General features: G+C 43.1%; 1 protein-coding gene across 14 annotated transcripts in view; it reads left to right on the top strand.

Annotated features, from left to right (window-relative positions):
- LOC125904606 (C-type lectin domain family 2 member B-like) overlaps positions 1-21,377 on the top strand; it is a 57,621-nt gene that overhangs the window by 25,626 nt on the left and 10,618 nt on the right. For 2 of the 14 annotated variants that reach the window (XM_049602142.1, XM_049602139.1), the window contains exon 2: positions 17,791-17,901. The exons of 8 other annotated variants lie outside the window; for them this stretch is intronic. In XM_049602142.1, coding sequence (XP_049458099.1) covers positions 17,791-17,901 — 111 coding nt within the window. Of the gene's footprint in view, positions 1-1,717; positions 2,035-6,807; positions 7,125-8,099; positions 8,220-8,616; positions 8,689-8,793; positions 8,857-17,261; positions 17,501-17,790; positions 17,902-21,377 lie in introns of those variants that run through there. 4 more of the 14 variants (XM_049602137.1, XM_049602143.1, XM_049602141.1 and 1 more) reach the window with 4 other exon arrangements.

Here is a 21,377-nt window from a genome sequence, read left to right as displayed (position 1 = left end):
GTCAGCCTCAGAGACAATTCATGCCAATAGCCGACTGAGGTGCTGCATCAAATAGTCTTCCTGTAAACATTATTAATGGTGCTATAGATATCAGAAAAACAATGGCAGTCTGTTTTGAGGGATGATTCTTCAAAGTACAAATCCCCTAAATGACTGTAAACTGAAAGATGGGAGTTCTGAACAAGGTTTCATTCTTTCATTGGCAGCCATTACAGATAACATCCATTAACCAAACTGAATCTTCAACCAGTTATTACAATAATTTGATGGATTACAGATAAAATCAATATTTCAAGTAAAATTCAACAGTTTGCTTCAAATTGCAAATAATCAGTTGTTTCAGCCCTGTTTAAAAGGACAACATTTTATATGACCTGCAGCCTACACCTTCCCATTTTCAAAGAAGGGGACCTGAGGGTGTGCACCAACTATCAGGGTATCACACTGCTCAGCCTCATGGGTAAAGTTTACTCCAGGGTGCTGGAAAGGAGGCTCCGACCAATTGTTGTACCTTGGCTTCAGGAGGAGCAATGTGGATTCCGTCCTGGCCGTGGATCAGTGGACCAGCTCTTTACCTTTGTGAGGCTGCTGAGGGATCGTGGGAGTTTGCCCACCCCGGCTTATGACCACGTTTCTACGGGGGTCCTGTGGGACTACAGGGTACCAGGCTGGCTGCTACAAGCCATCTGGTCCCTGTGTGACAGTTCTGTTGGCTTCATCACACCGTGACCTCCAGCATGCACTGGGGTGGTTTGGAGCCGAGTGTGAAATGGTCGGGATGAGAGTCAGCACCTCCAAATCTGAGGCCATGGTTCTCTGTTGGAAGCCGGTGGATTGCCCCCTCTGGGTCGGGAGACAGTTACTGCCTCAAGCGAGGGGGTTCAAGTATGTCTGGGTCTTGTTCACGAGTGAGGGTAGAATGGAGCGTGGGATGGATCTGCGATTTGATGCGGCATCTACAGTGAAGCAGGGACTGCGCTGGACCATCGTGGTGAAGAGGGAGCTGAGCCAGAAGGCAAAGCTTTTTATTTACTGGTCCATCTATGTCCCAACCCTCACCTGTGGTCATGAGCTTGCAAGAATGAGATTGCGAATACAAGCTGTTGAATGGAGTTTCCTCCGTGGGGTGGCTGCACTCAGCCTTGGAGACAGGGGGAGGAGCTGGGACATCCGGAGGGAGCTCGGAGTAGAGCCGCTGCTCCTTCACTTTGCTTTGCCTGCTGCTTGCGTGACCTGGCCCCGGATAACTCATCTGGGATCTTATTTCTCTGCTCCTCCTGTTCTGTTACATTATCTGCTCTCTGTCTGTTACTAGTCGTGCATGTAGCAGAGCGAATCCTTCATTTCTTCCAGCTGAACTTCAGGTAATTATCACCGAACCTGGCTGCGTGTCAGTGAGGAAGATTTTCTCTCATCTCTTTCCTTTTCTTTATCTAAAACATTGTCCCTGTCACCTAAACTTGTCATTTTACTTCACCCACCAGACAGGACAAAAATAACTGACTGGTTGCATTTCATTTCCTGTGTCAGAGACGTGTGAATGTAGCTATGCACACATATGGGTACATTAGAGCACACACCTCTTCTGCAGAGTGAAAACTTTGTATGTCCCCAATGTCAGCGTCAGGGAATAAATAAAAACATGCTGTGTGTTTTAGATTCAAAGTTTATCAGACAGTTTTTACAATTCCAGTGACTAAACAACTGAATGCCAACATTTAAGTCAATTTAAATTATGTGGAGCTGTTCATCTACCATTAATGTGTTCATGTGTGCATCTGTGTTAGTGGTTTGTCCTGCCCTCACTTCCTGTCTTGAAGGTTGGCCACCTCAACGTCAACAGTGACAGAAGAAAAGGTTCAGTTAAGTTTAGGTTGTTCAAGATGTCCGCTGATGCGCTTGCCGCACCTGATTTGAGCCTGAATGTGAGACATACTAGAGACGTCCAACAGAACAGAGGAGAGGGAGAGGAGGATCAGGTGGAGATCGTCCAGGATGAAGAGCATCACGCTGATCTCCAGTCACAAAAAGCCAGTAAGTCTAAAATGATGAATATTATCAACAGGAAGTTGATGTCAGTTCTTGTGTGGCGTCGTGAAAATAGGATATAGAGTGATAAATCAGGACTCAGTCAATGCACCATCACCCATCATTCACTGTGGGTCATTATCAGGAGTCTTGGTGCTGTAATCTGGTGCTACATGAGTCATGATTCTTATGGAGAGAGTGACAAGCAGTAACAAAGACTCCACAGTTCAAAGAGGCCACTTTAACCTCCAAACAAGCATCATGAAACATGTTCTCTATGTCTGTTGCCTCTGTAGGACCACGCACTCCAAAGAACCCTGCAGCTGTCAAAAGAAGGAGTTTCAGTGTTACTGCAGTGACTGTGGCAGTGATGTACCTTCTGATATTGGCTGGACTCTACATATGCTGTGAGGACTGAAGTTTTGGTAACACGTCATAAGTCAGCCCGCGTTTTAGAGTGTATTTCTCGCCCACTTTCCTGGGAGTTAGCGTATAATTCCCGGGAACTTACATGTACTTTCCCAGAAGTTAGAGCATAATTCCTCCCGGTCAGTTACCACATACTTTCCAGGGAGTTAGAGCATAATACCTCCTGGTCACTTGGCACATACTTCCCCAGGAGTTAGAGTATCCCTCGCGGTCACTTACCACATACTTTCCACAGAGTTAGTATATAACGACGCGGTCACTTGGCACATACTTCCTCGGGAGTTAGAGTATAACTCGTCACTTATGTAATTTCCCAAAACTTATGGTTTAATTTCCTAATATGAATCTATATATGTATGAAGTGCAGTAAAAACAAATGCTTTTGCCCTTTGCTCATGGCAGTTGATTCAGTCACTTTTATGTGGCCTATGTGTCATCAGGCAATTTCACCTACACTCCAGGGTTTTAATATTTATGTTTTGTTTACATTTCATTGAATGAGTTTGAATATGAATATGTCAAGAAATGGGTCTATATTCTGCAAATTGCCTAATTAACGGGCAGGCTGGAGTACAAAGCAAACTTACCACTCTCAAGTGCACATCTCTGGAAGTCTTGTAGTGCCATCTGAGGAATGAAACACAAACAATACAGTAATGTAATAATATAGCCTACATATATCTTAAAATACACAATAATGAGTCATGAAAAGGTATGAAATGTTTTTATTATTTAATTACACAGAAAGCCCATGGTAAGTGCTGTTCTCACATCAACAGCGTACTTTCACCAAAACTTACAGGGAAACGAGGCAGTACTTTCCACCTAAGTATATACTAACGAAAGAGACAGGGCTGGATTGTGAAGTGTGCACTGTTTGCCCGTCCTTAGTCTGAAAGTACTGGGTAATTCCCCAAAATTTATAGGCAGTACTTTCCATCTAAGTATATACTAACAAAAGAGACCGGGCTGGATAATGAAGTTTGCACTGTTTGCCTGTCCTTAGTCTGAAAGTACTGGGTAATTTCCCCAAAACTTACAGTGAAACCAGGCAGTACTTTCCACCTAAGTATATACTAACGAAAGAGACAGGGCTGGATTGTGAAGTGTGCACTATTTGCCAGTCCTTAGTCTGAAAGTACTGGGTAATTCCCCAAAATTTATAGGCAGTACTTTCCACCTAAGTATATACTAACAAAAGAGACCGGGCTGGATAATGAAGTTTGCACTGTTTGCCTGTCCTTAGTCTGAAAGTACTGGGTAATTTCCCCAAAACTTACAGTGAAACCAGGCAGTACTTTCCATCTAAGTATATACCAACAAAAGAGACCGGGCTGGATAATGAAGTTTGCACTGTTTGCCTGTCCTTAGTCTGTAGCGTGGCTCTCAGATGTTAACTCTTTAAAAACAGTTAGTTCAATGCTTCACAAGGTAACAATATTACCAGAAAATAATACAAAGACGAATCAAAGTGTCCCTGACAAAAAAAAAAAAACAGAGTTCCACTGGTTGTCTTATTCAAGTTCAGTTTTGTTCCTTCTGTTATAAACTGTTCAGTTTAGTTTTAATCATTTATTGTGACAAATACACTTTTTAAGTCACAAGTCACACCACGCTGGAGTGTAATGCTCAAGTGATGGAGATAGAAGAATGGATGGGCTCCTGCGGATAATAGGTGATCTTGATCTCCTTGGCTCAAGGCAGAGATCAGGTTCATGGGTGGCTCGCCATCTCTCTCATCAGGTAGAATCTCAAATCCACATGTAATTCTCCATAGGATCTCAAAAACCTCACCTGTTTAGACCGAGGTGATCTTGACCCAAGGAGTTGGATCAAGATCACCCATTATCCACAGGAGCCCATCCATTCTTCTATCTCAATCACTTGAGCATCACACTCCAGTGTGGTAGTAGTATCACAACAAGCTTTTCCACTTGACTTGTGACTTAAAAAGTGTATTTGTCACAATAAATGATTAAAACTAAACTGAACAGTTTATAACAGAAGGAACAAAACTGAACTTGAATAAGACAACCAGTGGAACTCTGTTATTTTTTGTCAGGGACACTTTGATTCGTCTTTGTATTATTTTCTGGTAATATTGTTACCTTGTGAAGCATTGAACTAACTGTTTTTAAAGGGTTAACATCTGAGAGCCACACTACAGACTAAGGACAGGCAAACAGTGCAAACTTCATAATCCAGCCCGGTCTCTTTTGTTAGTATATACTTAGATGGAAAGTACTGCCTGCTTTCCCTGTAAGTTTTGGGGAAATTACCCAGTACTTTCAGACTAAGGACGGGCAAACAGTGCACACTTCGTAATCCAGCCCTGTCTCTTTCGTTAGTATATACTTAGGTGGAAAGTACTGCCTAGTTTCTCTGTAAGTTTTGGTGAAAGTACGCTGTTGATGTGAGAACAGCACTTGCCATGTGGTTTCTGTGTAATTCAATAATAAAAACATTTTATACCTTTTCATGACTCATTATTGTGTATTTTAAGATATATGTAGGCTATATTATTACATTACTGTATTGTTTGTGTTTCGTCCTCAGATGGCACTACAAGACTTCCAGAGATGTGCACTTGAGAGAGGTAAGTTTGCTTTGTACTCCAGCCTGCCCAAGCACTAGGCAATTTGCAGAATATAGACCCATTTCTTGACATATTCATATTCAAACTCATTCAATGAAATGTAAACAAAACATAAATATTAAAACCCTGGAGTGTAGGTGAAATTGCCTGATGACACATAGGCCACATAAAAGTGACTGAATCAACTGCCATGAGCAAAGGGCAAAAGCATTTGTTTTTACTGCACCTCATACATATATAGATTCATATAAGGAAATTAAACCGTAAGTTTTGGGAAATTACATAAGTGACGAGTTATACTCTAACTCCCGGGAAAGCATGTGCTAAGTGACCACGAGGGATACTCTAACTCCCGAGGAAGTATGTGCCAAGTGACCGCGTCGTTATATACTAACTCCGTGGAAAGTATGTGGTAAGTGACCGCGAGGGATACTCTAACTCCTGAGGAAGTATGTGCCAAGTGACCAGGAGGTATTATGCTCTAACTCCCTGGAAAGTATGTGGTAACTGACCGGGAGGAATTATGCTCTAACTTCTGGGAAAGTACATGTAAGTTCCCGGGAATTATACGCTAACTCCCAGGAAAGTGGGCGAGAAATACACTCTAAAACGCGGGCTGACTTATGAAATGTTACCGAAGTTTTTAATCCAAACACTCATATCTTTAGTTCCTCTATGTTTCTTGTCATGTCATGTTTGAGGCCTTTTTTTCTGCTAGATACAGTGGCATGCAAAGGTTTGGGCACCTCTGGTCAAAATTTATTTTACTGTGAGTAGTTAAATAAGTAGAAGATGACATGATCTCCAAAAGGCATGGAGTGCAACACTACTTGTGCACCTAGCAGCGCCAACCACTTCCTAATATAGGAGCTAACTGACCTTTAATTCTCTCCACAAGGGATACTGGAATTTCATAAATTAATAAGTTAAATAAGTAGAAGATGAGCTGATTTCCAAAAGGCATGGAGTTAAAGATGAAACATTTCTTCAGTAATTTAAGTAAGATGACTTTTAATTTCAATCTTTCACAGTTTCAAAATAACAAAAAGGCAAAAGGGCCAAAGTTTGGGCCCAGCTTAGCCTCTGCCTGCTTTTGTTTGTTGTTAAATAATTGTTCTCTGTCCAGGATCTCCTGCCAGCCACAGCCAACCGCCACCCTCTGCCACCTCTGCCACGCTTGCAATACCCCCTTGACTCAATAAACATTTTAAACTTACCCTTGTCCGCCTGCATTTGGGTCCAGCCCAAGTCGTGACAAATTCACAGAACAATAATCAGTTCTCCCACCCGATGAATATTTTGAGTCATCAAATTTCAAAGTTTAACTTCACTAAACACGACAGCTTAGTTAGGAAACAGTTTCAGTTTTGGCAACAGAAATTATTGAGAAAATCTAATTTCCTGTTTTAGCCATTTTGCCAATCCGTTGTGTGTGTGTGTGTGTGTGTGTGTGTGTGTGTGTGTGTAGTTGTGAATAAATGTGTTGGTAGATCTATAAATAGATGCATACTGTTATACCACACCAAACTAAACTTTTTAACTGAACTATGAAAAAGTTTTACAACAATATATTTAAAGTTTGTCTGACCACCAAACTAGAGTTATCAAGTTTTAACCTGAAATGAGTGAATAAATGAAAGTGTGTGTGTGTGTGTGTGTGTGTGTGTGTGTGTGAGTGTGTGTGAGTGTGTGTGTTTGTGTGTGTGTGGGTGCTGGTACTTCCTTTGTGTTCTCAACTGAAACCAGACAAAAGACAGACGATCAAACACTGGCAGCAGCATCAGTGCAGTGCGCTACGTTACTGCTATACTTCACTAGTATACATTAAAGTTTCACAGCAGCTTAGTAAGCGTTGAACACAACGCAGTAAACTGTACATAAAGTGCAGCTACAGTTTGTCCTCTCAAGATGTCCTCAGATATTTACGCCACACCAGATTTATCAAAGAAGGTGAGATACAACAGACAGGTGCAGGAGGACACAGTGGAGTGGGAGGAAAGGCAGGCGGATATCTACGAGAATACGGACGCTATCGGGAATAATCACACTGATATTCAGTCACACGAAGGAGGTAAGTGAGAAATTACACGAACTAATCACCAGAATTAGTGTTGGCATTGTTTTTTTGAGCTGGCATATTCTTCTATTATTTATTTTAACTGATTTATTTTCTTATTTATTGATGTAAAATTGTTTTTATGCTGCCTCTGGTGTTTCCCTACCAATGAAAGGGTTTCCTCAGTTCCCATTTTTTATGAGTGCTGTTATAATTTTAGTCCTTACCATTACAGTTTCTGCTTTATATGTGTGTGTATGTGTGTGTGTGTGTGTGTGTGTGTGTGTGTGTTTGGAAGCACACAGTAGAAATGTCTCTGTCTCTATGTTTGTTCTGACAGACCTACACGTACAGTATGAACCTCTGTAGTTAGCCGCACAATGATCGGCTAAAGAGAGAGTAGCAGAGCTCTCTGGGTAGACGACTCATCTGCAGCTGTTCTGTCACTTATTTCAAACACAAGCTCGATGTAATATTTTATCACGCATCACTGCATCATCGTCTTTGTTTATGGTATCATTTAACTGACAAGTTTCAACTCTGAGATCTGAGGAAGTATCAGTTCTGGTAAAGACAGTGTAACAACAGCGTGCAGAGTAACCACGGTCGGTGAAAGGGAAGTGCAGCGTGACGAGGTCTGCTGAATATCATTATCAATACAGAGCCAAGAATCAGAGACTGAAGAGGGAAAATCACTATGACAGCTTTTTGTTGTGAGTCATTTGTGCAGTTCAGACATTTCAGATGACGCCATATTTGTTTTGCTTTAAAACTATAAGTGGTTCACATCAGAGTGTTTAAATGACTTGTTTAAAGTGTGTCTGACAAATGTCACTGAACCAGAGATCAATGAAGCTGCTGAGTATGTTATCATAACGGGAATGACAGAAACTGTGTGTGTGTGTGTGTGTGTGTGTGTGTGTGTGTGTGTGTGTGTGTGTGTGTGTGTGTGTGTGTGTGTGTGTGTGTGTGTGTGTTTTGCCACCTTAGGACCGCACACTGAGAAGCATCCTCCAGCCATCCAAAGGAGGCCTCTCAGGGTAGCTGCATATTGTCTGGGAGTGCTGTGCCTCCTGATGATGACAGGAATCATCCTCTCATCTATACTCTGTAAGATAAAACACAACACTCAGTGGTGAACTCAGATGGTGAGGAGTTTCAGCCTCATGATTTCTAGGTCTGTCTTTATATAACAATGACATGCCAAATATTTGCTGCTATAGCTATCAGTCGCTGTCATCATTCCCACGGTTCATACTGCCTGTTAAGCTGTCGCTTCCTAACACAAATACAATGAAAGAAAAAGGGGGACAAATTCGACAGTCCTCATTCTGTGTTAACATTCAGCTGAAGCTGAGTTATAACCAGAATAACATCCCCGTGGCTGTATGCCTCCACACACCAGTCAAGTTACAGCTAGAGTTTACATCTATGTCTGTGAAAACATGGATGTTTCACACCCACTGTCCCCTCTGGGTTGAAATAAAGGTCTCGTCTTATCTTTCAGTCAAAGACGATCTGCAGAGCAGATACAACCAACTGAGCAACAACTACAGCCAGCTCCAAAAACAAATTTCAAGTAAGATCAGTTTCAAAATACCATAAAACAGGATCCACCTTCACACTGAAGACTAATCACAAATATTTCCATACTGTCTTACTTTGATCTGTTGTTGTTCTCAAGACGCATCAGTCCACTGCAGTCAGTTACAGGATGAAGTGAAGCAGCTGAAGGACAAAATTGAAGGTGAGAACAGTTTAAAAACTGACATATTTCTGAGTGAAAACTTAAAGTATTTACAGAGTAAACAACCTGAAAGGGAAACATGGAAGTTAAGAAAGAGCTTTAACTAAGTGACAGTACTGAAGTGAAATCTCTCTTTAAAACACTTGTTTGACATTAAGGGAAGTGGTGTCCTGATGGATGGAGCAGATTTGGAAGCAGCTGTTACTTTAAATCTAAGGAAGAGAAAACTTGGGGACAAAGCAGAGCTGACTGTCGGCAGAGAGGAGCAGATCTGGTGATCATAAACAACAAAGGGGAACAGGTGAGTGTTCATCGACTGTTGATTCTAGTAAAGTGTCTGCACTTCAACCTGCTCTGACTCTGTTAGCTGTGGCTGATTTTTGTCTCTTGCCAATGACTAGAAGTTTGTCACTGAGCTGAATGTGCGTGGAGAGTCCTGGATTGGTCTACTGGAAACATGGACAGACAGAGGATGGGGATGGCAATGGATGGACGGATCACCGCTGTCACAAACGTGAGACACCTGAAAGGTTTTTTGCTGCATGAAGGACCATCTCTGTTTTCTTCTTCTCTGTTGTTCACACAAGTGGAGGTAACATGAGAAAAAACTAAATATGAGCATCAGTCCCATGGACGTGTTGAGATGAAGCTGGAGACGGTGCTCAGAGTCAGCCTCAGAGACAATTCATGCCAATAGCCGACTGAGGTGCTGCATCAAATAGTCTTCCTGTAAACATTATTAATGGTGCTATAGATATCAGAAAAACAATGGCAGTCTGTTTTGAGGGATGATTCTTCAAAGTACAAATCCCCTAAATGACTGTAAACTGAAAGATGGGAGTTCTGAACAAGGTTTCATTCTTTCATTGGCAGCCATTACAGATAACATCCATTAACCAAACTGAATCTTCAACCAGTTATTACAATAATTTGATGGATTACAGATAAAATCAATATTTCAGGTAAAATTCAACAGTTTGCTTCAAATTGAAAATAATCAGTTGTTTCAGCCCTGTTTAAAAGGACAACATTTTATTTGTCCTCCAGGTTCTGGGCACCAGGACTACCAACCTCTGACACTTACTGGAAGGCTGCAACATGCTGCAGTGACCAAGGACAATGGACACAGAGTCAGTTATCTGAGTCTAAGAACTGGATCTGTGAGAAATAGATTTCTTGTATCCTTGGATGAGGGTGGGTGGTGCTGCCATCAGCTTTGCCAAATCTGACCAATATACATTTTCCATGTGTTCATTTCTTTATTCTGTGCTGCATGCTAAGTAACCTGGATTACACAGATGTTGTTCCTCTGCCCTTCATACTGAACAATGTGGTTGGAAGTCTTCCACACAGCTTTACATGAGCACTGACTCTGTAGTCCTTCAGCATTATTATAATAAAGGTCAATAAAAACATTACATTTGGATTCAGTTTGACTTTTTCCTGCGTTTCCTTTGAAACACCTGCAGCCTACACCTTCCCATTTTCAAAGAAGGGGACCTGAGGGTGTGCTCCAACTATCAGGGTATCACACTGCTCAGCCTCATGGGTAAAGTTTACTCCAGGGTGCTGTAAAAGGAGGCTCCGACCGATTGTTGTACCTCGGCTTCAGGAGGAGCAATGTGGATTCCGTCCTGGCCGTGGATCAGTGGACCAGCTCTTTCCCCTTATGAGGCTGCTGAGGGGTCGTGGGAGTTTGTCCATCCAGTCTACATGTGCTTTGTGGACTTGGAGAAGGCTTATGACCACGTCTCATGGGGGGTCCTGTGGGGGGTACTGTGGGACTACGGGGTACCAGGCTGGCTGCTCCAAGCCATCCGGTCCCTGTATGACGGTTCTGTTGGCTTCATCACACCATGACCTCCAGCATGCACTGGGGCGGTGTGAGAGCGAAGCGGTTGGGATGAGAGTCAGCACTTCCAAATCTGAGGCCATGGTTTTCTGTCGGAAGCCGGTGGATTGCCCCCTCTGGGTTGGGAGAGCGTTACTGCCTCAAGCGAGGGGGTTCAAGTATGTCTGGGTCTTGTTCACGAGTGAGGGTAGAATGGAGCATGGGATGGATCAGCGGTTTGATGCGGCATCTGCAGTGAAGCAGGGACTGCGCTGGACCATCGTGGTGAGGAGGGAGCTGAGCCAGAAGGCACGCTTGTGATTTACTGGTCCATCTACGAACCAACCCTCAACTATGGTCATGAGCTCTGGGTAGTGACCAAAAGAATGAGATTGCAGATACAAGCGGTCAAAAGGAGTTTCCTCCGCGGGGTGGCAGCACTCAGCCGTAGAGATAGAGGGAGGAGCTGGGACATCTGGAGGAGCTCGAGAAGAGCCGCTGCTCCTTCACATCGAAAGGGATCAGTTGAAGTGGTTCTCGCATCTGATCAGGATCCTCCTGGGCACCTCTCGTTAGAGGTCTTCCGGATATGTCCCACTTGTAGGAGGCCCAGGGGCAGACCCAGAACAAACTGGAGGATTATATATCTCATCTGGCCTGGGAACACCTGGGGATCTCCTAGGAGGAGCTGGAAAGCATTGCTGGGGAGAGGGATGTCTGGGGTGCTTTGCTTTGCCTGCTGCCACTGCGACCTGGCCCCGGATAACTCATCTGGGATCTTATTTCTCTGCTCCTCCACACTGTTCTGTAACATTATCTGCTCTCTGTATGTTACTAGTCGTGCATGTAGTGTGTAAAGTGTATTTGTCACAATAAATGATTAAAACTAAACTGAACAGTTTATAACAGAAGGAACAAAACTGAACTTGAATAAGACAACCAGTGGAACTCTGTTATTTTTTTGTCAGGGACACTTTGATTCGTCTTTGTATTATTTGCTGGTAATATTGTTACCTTGTGAAGCATTGAACTAACTGTTTTTAAAGGGTTAACATCTGAGAGCCACGCTACAGACTAAGGACAGGCAAACAGTGCAAACTTCATAATCCAGCCCGGTCTCTTCTGTTAGTATATACTTAGATGGAAAGTACTGCCTGGTTTCACTGTAAGTTTTGGGGAAATTACCCAGTACTTTCAGACTAAGGACGGGCAAACAGTGCACACTTCGTAATCCAGCCCTGTCTCTTTTGTTAGTATATACTTAGGTGGAAAGTACTGCCTAGTTTCTCTGTAAGTTTTGGTGAAAGTACGCTGTTGATGTGAGAACAGCACTTGCCATGTGGTTTCTGTGTAATTAAATAATAAAAACATTTTATACCTTTTCATGACTCATTATTGTGTATTTTAAGATATATGTAGGCTATATTATTACATTACTGTATTGTTTGTGTTTCGTCCTCAGATGGCACTACAAGACTTCCAGAGATGTGCACTTGAGAGAGGTATGTTTGCTTTGTACTCCAGCCTGCCCGTTAATTAGGCAATTTGCAGAATATAGACCCATTTCTTGACATATTCATATTCAAACTCATTCAATGAAATGTAAACAAAACATAAATATTAAAACCCTGGAGTGTAGGTGAAATTGCCTGATGACACATAGGCCACATAAAAGTGACTGAATCAACTGCCATGAGCAAAGGGCAAAAGCATTTGTTTTTACTGCACCTCATACATATATAGATTCATATAAGGAAATTAAACCGTAAGTTTTGGGAAATTACATAAGTGACGAGTTATACTCTAACTCCCGAGGAAGTATGTGGTAAGTGACCGCGTCGTTATATACTAACTCCGTGGAAAGTATGTGGTAAGTGACCGCGAGGGATACTCTAACTCCTGAGGAAGTATGTGCCAAGTGACCAGGAGGTATTATGCTCTAACTCCCTGGAAAGTATGTGGTAACTGACCGGGAGGAATTATGCTCTAACTTCTGGGAAAGTACATGTAAGTTCCCGGGAATTATACGCTAACTCCCAGGAAAGTGGGCGAGAAATACACTCTAAAACGCGGGCTGACTTATGAAATGTTACCGAAGTTTTTAATCCAAACACTCATATCTTGAGTTCCTCTATGTTTCTTGTCATGTCATGTTTGAGGCCTTTTTTTCTGCTAGATACAGTGGCATGCAAAGGTTTGGGCACCTCTGGTCAAAATTTATTTTACTGTGAGTAGTTAAATAAGTAGAAGATGACATGATCTCCAAAAGGCATGGAGTGCAACACTACTTGTGCACCTAGCAGCGCCAACCACTTCCTAATATAGGAGCTAACCGACCTTTTAATTCTCTCCACAAGGGATACTGGAATTTCATAAATTAATAATTTAAATAAGTAGAAGATGACCTGATTTCCAAATGGCATGGAGTTAAAAATGAAACATTTCTTCAGTAATTTAAGTAAGATGACTTTTTAATTTCAATCTTTTACAGTTTCAAAATAACAAAAAAGGCAAAAGGGCCTGAAGCGAAAGTTTGGGCACCCTGCATGGTCAGTGCTCAGTAGCGCCCCCTTTGGCAAGTATCACAGCTTCTAAACACTTTCTGTATCCAGCTCAGAGTTTTTAAATTCTTGTTTGGAGGATTTTCACCCATTCTTCCTGCAAAAGGCTTCTAACTCTGTGAGGTTCTTGGGCCGTCTTCATGCTCTGCTCTTTGAGCTCTATCCACAGATGTTTAATGATGTTTAGGTCGGGGGACTGTGAGGGCCATGGCATAACATTCAGCTTGCTCCTCTTAGGTCGTACATTTTGGATTTGGAGGTGGGGGTAGGTTCATTGTCCTGTTGTAGAAGCCATCTTCAACTTTTTTTTACAGATGCTGTGATGCTTGCCTTTAGAATTTGCTGGAATTTAACTGAATCCATTCTTCCCTCTTCCTGTGAAATGTTTCCCGTTCCACTGGGTGCAACACAAGCCCAAAGCATCATCCATCCACCCCCGTGTTCAACAGTTTTGTCTCCAAACATACATTTGCACATTGCGTCCAAAATGTTCTATTTTAACTTCATCAGTCCACAGGACTTGTTTCCAAAAAGCATCAGGCTTGTTTCGATGTTCCTTTGCAAACTTCTGACACTGAATGTTGTGGTGAGGACACAGGAAAGGTTTTCTTCTGATGACTCTTCCATGAAGGTCATATTTGTACAGGTGTGTCTGCACGGTAGAACAGTGCACCACCACTCCAGTGTGTGATAAATCTTCCTGCAGGTCTTTTGCAGTCAAAGGGGGGGTTTGATTTGCCTTTCTAACAATCCTACAAGCAGCTCTCTCAGAAAGTTTTCCTGGTCTTCCAGACCTCAACTTGACCTCCACAGTTCCTCTTAGAGCCTGGTCTCACTTTGGAATCGTTGAAATCTGGCACTTGGGCAGTGACTTGCGGCATTAGAAATGAAAGAAAACAGGTGTTGTTTAATGACGGCATGATACGTAGCCGTTGCTGTTATATTTAATGCCTCCCAGCGGTGTCAGGAGGAAACGCAGCGGGACAAGGACAAAAGTTAAGGAGGCAAAAGTCTGAATGGGAGGGATGAAACACAGACTTTCACCCTAGAGAGCAGTGTTTGTGTCCCCTAAGATTTTAAAGCCAAATCCTGTTTTTTACCCAAACCTAACCATGTGTTATTGTTGTTGAAGGAAAAAAATGTCAACTCGCAGTGTTGTACCGACGTAAATTTCCTGTAAAAACAGAAGTGTATTTTGAAAGAAGACGATCCATGTAACAGGCTGAAGTTGACATGGTGTCCCAAAACGTCAACAACCAACACACCCAGGGTACCTTGAACGTAGTATGTGGACGAGGAAAGTCCATGACCAAACATCAATACAGGAAGAAACTTAACTCTGTTTTAGTTTTTTAGTTTAAAGCAGAACGATTGGGTGTCATTGGTCTGTGTCTTATTTGTTGTGATTCTTGCCAGATATTTTCGTTACTTTGGAAAAAGTGTCTGCACTTCAACCTGCTCTGACTCTGTTAGCTGTGGCTGATTTTTGTCTCTTGTCAACGACTAGAACTATGTCGCTGAGCTGAATGTGCGTGGAGAGTCCTGGATTGGTCTATGGGAAACATCGATAGAGAGATATGAATGGATGGACGGATCACCGCTGACAGAAACGTGAGACACCTGAAAGATTTTTTGCTTCAATCACGTTTCTACCCAAGTTACTGTCTGTCAATAAAATAAGTACGCTTTAAAAAGTAGAATGAAAAGAGTTTGTAATTGTTATCAATGTGTGTGTTTTTTAATGGTCTTCAGAAACTGAATTAGATTACAGGACCTGTGAGGAAGTGTCGAGCTGCTTGATGAACCAGCTCTATATTACCATACTACTATTTACACTATACTGTATAAAAGCAATATTTCAAGTAAAATTCAACAGTTGGCTTCAAATTGAAAATAATCAGTTGTTTCAGCCCTGTTTAAAAGGACAACATTTTATTTGTCCTCCAGGTTCTGGGCACCAGGACTACCAACCTCTGACACACACCAGCACGCTGCAACATGCTGCAGTGACCAAGGACAATGGACACAGAGTCGATATTATGAGTCTAAGAACTGGATCTGTGAGAAATAGGGTTCTTGTATCCTTGGATGAGGGTGGGTGGTGCTGCCATCAGCTTTGCCAAATCTGACCAATATAGATTTTCCATGTGTTCATTTCTTTATTCTGTGCTGCATGCTAAGTAACCTGGATTACACAGATGTTGTTCCTCTGCCCTTCATACTGAACAATGTGGTTGGAAGTCTTCCACACAGCTTTACATGAGCACTGACTCTGTAGTCCTTCAGCATTATTATAATAAAGGTCAATAAAAACATTACATTTGGATTCAGTTTGACTTTTTCCTGCGTTTCCTTTGAAACACCTGCAGCCTACACCTTCCCATTTTCAAAGAAGGGGACCTGAGGGTGTGCTCCAACTATCAGGGTATCACACTGCTCAGCCTCATGGGTAAAGTTTACTCCAGGGTGCTGGAAAGGAGGCTCCGACTGATTGTTGTACCTCGGCTTCAGGAGGAGCAATGTGGATTCTGTCCTGGCCGTGGATCAGTGGACCAGCTCTTTACCCTTATGAGGCTGCTGGAGGGTCGTGAGAGTTTGTCCATCCAGTCTACATGTGCTTTGTGGACTTGGAGAAGGCTTATGACCACGTCTCATGGGGGGTCCTGTGGGGGGGTACTGTGGGACTACAGGGTACCAGGCTGGCTGCTCCAAGCCATCTGGTCCCTGTATAACGGTTCTGTTGGCTTCATCACACCGTGACCTCCAGCATGCACTGGAGCAGTGTGAGAGTGAAGCGGTCGGTATGAGAGTCAGCACTTCCAAGTCTGAGGCCATGGTTCTCTGTCGGAAGCCGGTGGATTGCCCCCTCTGGGTTGGGAGAGCGTTACTGCCTCAAGCGAGGGGGTTCAAGTATGTCTGGGTCTTGTTCACGAGTGAGGGTAGAATGGAGCGTGGGATGGATCAGCGGTTTGATGCGGCATCTGCAGTGAAGCAGGGACTGCGCTGGACTGTCGTGGTGAAGAGGGAGCTGAGCCAGAAGGCACGCTTGTGATTTACTGGTCCATCTACATCCCAGCCCTCACCTATGGTCATGAGCTCTGGGTAGTGACCAAAACAATGAGATTGCGGATACAAGCGGTCAAAAGGAGTTTCCTCCGCGGGGTGGCAGCACTCAGCCTTAGGAATAGGGAGAGGAGCTCAGACATCCGGAGGGAGCTCGGAGTAGAGCCGCTGCTCCTTCACATCGAAAGGGATCAGTTGAAGTGGTTCAGGCATCTGATCAGGATCCTCCTGGGCACGGCTCTTTAGAGGTCTTCCGGATATGTCCCACTTGTAGGAGGCCCAGGAGCAGACCCAGAACACACTGGAGGGATTATATATCTCATCTGGCCTGGGAACACCTGGGGATCTCCTAGGAGGAGCTGGAAAGCATTGCTGGGGAGAGGGACGTCTGGGGTGCTTTGCTTTGCCTGCTGCTCGTGCGACCTGGCCCCAGATAACTCATCTGGGATCTTATTTCTCTGCTCCTCCACACTGTTTTGTAACATTATCTGCTCTCTGTATGTTACTAGTCGTGCATGTAGCAGAGCGAATCCTTCATTTCTTCCAGCTGAACTTCAGGTAATTATCACAGAACCTGGCTGCGTGTCAGTGAGGAAGATTTTCTGTCATCTCTTTTCTTTTCTTTATCTAAAACATTGTCCCTGTCACCTAAACTTGTCGTTTTACTTCACCCACCAGACAGGACAAAAATAACTGACCGGTTGCATTTCATTTCCTATGTCAGAGATGTGTGAATGTAGTTATGCACAAATATGGGTTTGTATGTCCCCAGTGTCAAAGTCAGGGAATAAATAAAAACATGCGTTGTGTTTTAGATTCAAAGTTTATCGGACAGTTTTTACAGTTCCAGTGACTAAACAACTGAATGCCAACATTTAAGTCAACTCAAATTACGTGGAGCTGCTCATCTACCGTTAATGTGTTCATGTGTGCATCTGTGTTAGTGGTTTGTCCTGCCCTCACTTCCTGTCTTGAAGGTCGCCCAGCTCAAAGTCAACAGTGACAGAGGAAGGTTCAGTTAAGTTTAGCTTGTTCAAGATGTCCGCTGATGCACTTGCCGCACCTGATTTGAGCCTGAATGTGAGACATACTAGAGACGTCCAACAGAACAGAGGAGAGGGAGAGGAGGATCAGGTGGAGATCGTCCAGGATGAAGAGCATCACGCTGATCTCCAGTCACAAAAAGCCAGTAAGTCTAAAATGATGAATATTATAAACAGGAAGTTGATGTCAGTTCTTGTGTGGCGTTGTGAAAATAGGATATAGAGTGATAAATCAGGACTCAGTCAATGCACCATCACCCATCATTCACTGTGGGTCATTATCAGGAGTCTTGGTGCTGTAATCTGGTGCTACATGAGTCATGATTCTTATGGAGAGAGTGACAAGCAGTAACAAAGACGCCACAGTTCAAAGAGGCCACTTTAACCTCCAAACAAGCATCATGAAACATGTTCTCTATGTCTGTTGCCTCTGTAGGACCACGCACTCCAAAGAACCCTGCAGCTGTCAAAAGAAGGAGTTTCAGTGTTACTGCAGTGACTCTGGCAGTGATGTACCTTCTGATATTGGCTGGACTCTACATACGCTGTGAGGACTGAAGTTTTTAACCCAAACTCTCATATCTTTAGTTCCTCTATGTTTCTTGTCATGTCATGTTTGAAGTCTTTTTTTCTGCCAGATACAGTGGCATGCAAAGGTTTGGGCACCTCTGGTCAAAATTTATTTTACTGTGAGAAGTTAAATAAGTAGAAGATGAGCTGATTTCCAAAAGGCATGGAGTTAAAGATGAAACATTTCTTCAGTAATTTAAGTAAGATGACTTTTTAATTTCAATCTTTTAGATTTGAAAATAACAAAAAAAGACAAAAGGGCCTGAAGCGAAAGTTTGGGCACCCTGCATGGTCAGTGCTCAGTAGCGCCCCCTTTGGCAAGTATCACAGCTTCTAAACACTTTTTGTATCCAGCTCAGAGTCTCTCAGTTCTTGTTTGGAGGATTTTCACCCATTCTTCCTGCAAAAGGCTTCTATGGGGCCATTATGGTAGCAAAATAGCTGCAAATGCCTATCTCAATCTGTGTGTGCGTAATCAGATTTGCACATGCGTAAAAAATTCTACAAATCTGTATTCAGATTTACAAGTATATTGTGATCTGTAAATCTGTACACAGATCTGCAAATGCGTACAGAGATCCGTAAATATGTAGACAGATTTGTAAATACCTATGTCTTTAGCTTTAACTCAGTCGGGCCTCTCAATTGGCTCTCTTTGTACACCTGATTTTTGCTACTCTTCTGCCGTGTGAGATCCGCAAATGCGTGAGATTCGTGTCTATAACTCAAAGCTTGCGTCACCCTGAGCACAGGCTGACAGGCTCAAGCTGCCAATGTGTTTCCCTTAGCACAGGCTCACAGGCGCTACTTTGTCGCACTGTTTTGTTGTTGTATGGGCAGGCTGCAGCCTTGGAGGCAAGGGCGTAGGTTTGATTTTCACATTGGTAGGGACATAAAAGTGCTCCATGGCAGCGACCTGTACGTTGATGATTTTTTAATGCAATTTCACGTCATGCGAAACTGATCACTGCTTTATAATGCATATTTACATATCTACACTAAATACAAGAATGTCTTGGTTAATGTGTTCTCTAATGTTATCAGTTACATGAATATTAGTCTCTATATACAGACTCTACATTCAGTGAATGTAGAATCTGTAGGCAAACCCCGGAGATCTTGCCTCCGGAAGAAGAGCGGAAGAGCCCTGGTTTCTGGTTGTAGGCTGTTTGTAGTCCGTGTGATATTGACCAATCACGTTTGTGCCGGCTGCAGTTGTTGCCAGGTTCGGTCCATGCGGTGAACTAATGAGGCGGAACATAATTGGCATCACTGCAAACTCTGAATCCATCACAGTGGTTCAGCATATTGACTTATATACAATCTGGAAATCCATCGGTAAAAAAATAAAATAAAATAAATAAAATTTTTTCTTCCTTTACCTCTGGAGGCACAGCCTGGAGTTTTTTGACTTACGGAAGTGCAGGGGCCTCACGCCCTTCACTTCCGGCGGTGCCCCCAGGGAATCGCCGTGTTGTTTACAAATACTTCACGTAGAAAACCAGCAGAGTTTAGCTATATATCACATTTTTCACGTCACTATATCACCGTGTAGACTAATCTGATGTTTGTTAAGTCTATAAACACAATGATTGAACAAACGTTACTATTTCCGTGTGCACGTTAACATGGTTATTGTAGATTAGCTGGGCTAACCGTTAGCTGTTAATGTTAGCCGTTAGCGGTGTCTGTAATAACCATAGACTGTATAAAAATAAGGTAATAACTCATTAAACGGTCCGTGAATAAAATATCTTTTCCAGCGGATATCTTAGTTACAACATGATTGAGCTAGCAAAGCAGTTTTGTGTTGCTATGTGTGGTATTTATTCAATTATGGGAAATCACGATGTCTAGAAAGCATCAATGGCTGCAGCTGATGGTGTTTTGGGTGGAGTTGTTGCTATGGACGTGGAGCTTGCTGTTTCTGTAGGTACACATTTCCTGGGGACACCTGCACGTCTCAGCCGCGCCCCCTCCATTGTGATTGGCTAAAGCGCAGCATCGTTCAGACTCAAAGCCCCGCCCGTTCACATGTGAACAATTCTTTATATTAATTATTATTATTATTATCATTGTAATTGAATTGTTAGATTTACAGATCACAATACACTTGCAAGTCTGAATATAGATTTGTAGATTTTTTTTTTTTTTCACATTTACATATCTGATTACGCACACACAGATTCTAAATACACATTTGCAGATTTTTGTACGCATTTACAAACTTTATTATGCTTTTACAAATTATTTTACACATGTACAAATCTGTGGGCGGCACGGTGGTGTGGTGGTTAGCACTCTCGCCTCACAGCAAGAGGGTTGCCGGTTCGATCCCAGGCGTGGGAGCCCTTCTGTGCGGAGTTTGCATGTTCTCCCCGTGTCAGCGTGGGTTCTCTCCGGGCACTCCGGCTTCCTCCCACAGTCCAAAGACATGCAGATTGGGCAGTAGGTTAATTGGTAACTCTAAACTGTCCGTAGGTGTGAATGTGAGCGTGAATGGCTGTTTGTCTCTATGTGTCAGCCCTGCGATAGTCTGGCGACCTGTCCAGGGTGAACCCTGCCTGTCAGCTGGGATAGGCTCCAGCCCCCCCGCGACCCTCAAGAGGATGAAGCGGTTAGAAGATGAAGATGTAAAAATCTGTTAACGCACACACAGATTGAGATATGCATTTGCAGCTATTTTGCTACCGTAATGGCCCCATAGCTTCTAGCTCTGTGAGATTCTTGGGCCATCTTCATGCTCTGCTCTTTGAGCTCTATCCACAGATGTTTAATGATGTTCAGGTCGGGGGACTGTGAGGGCCATGGCATAACATTCAGCTTGCTCCTCTTAGGTCGTACATTTTGGATTTGGAGGTGTGTTTAGGTTCATTGTCCTGTTGTAGAAGCCATCTTCAACTTTTTTTTTACAGATGCTGTGATGCTTGCCTTTAGAATTTGCTGGAATTTAACTGAATCCATTCTTCCCTCTTCCTGTGAAATGTTTCCCGTTCCACTGGGTGCAACACAAGCCCAAAGCATCATCCATCCAGTCCCTTGTTTAACAGTTTTGTCTCCAAACATACATTTGCTCATTGCGTCCAAAATGTTCTATTTTTACTTCATCAGTCCACAGGACTTGTTTCCAAAAAGCATCAGGCTTGTTTCGATGTTCCTTTGCAAACTTCTGACACTGAATGTTGTGGTGAGGACACAGGAAAGGTTTTCTTCTGATGACTCTTCCATGAAGGTCATATTTGTCCAGGTGTGGCTGCACAGTAGAACAGTGCACCACCACTCCAGAGTCTGAGAAGTCTTCCTGCAGGTCTTTTGGAGTCAAAGGGGGGTTTTGATTTGCCTTTCTAACAATCCTACAAGCAGCTCTCTCAGAAAGTTTTCCTGCTCTTTCAGACATCAACCTGACCTCCACAGTTCCTCTTAGAGCCTGGTCTCACTTTGAAATTGTTGAAA

This window comes from Epinephelus fuscoguttatus, linkage group LG17 (assembly GCF_011397635.1).
Source record: "Epinephelus fuscoguttatus linkage group LG17, E.fuscoguttatus.final_Chr_v1".
Classification (NCBI taxonomy): domain Eukaryota; kingdom Metazoa; phylum Chordata; class Actinopteri; order Perciformes; family Serranidae; genus Epinephelus; species Epinephelus fuscoguttatus.
Note: the sequence above shows the minus strand (reverse complement) of the source record. Positions and strands in the feature narration are given on the sequence as shown.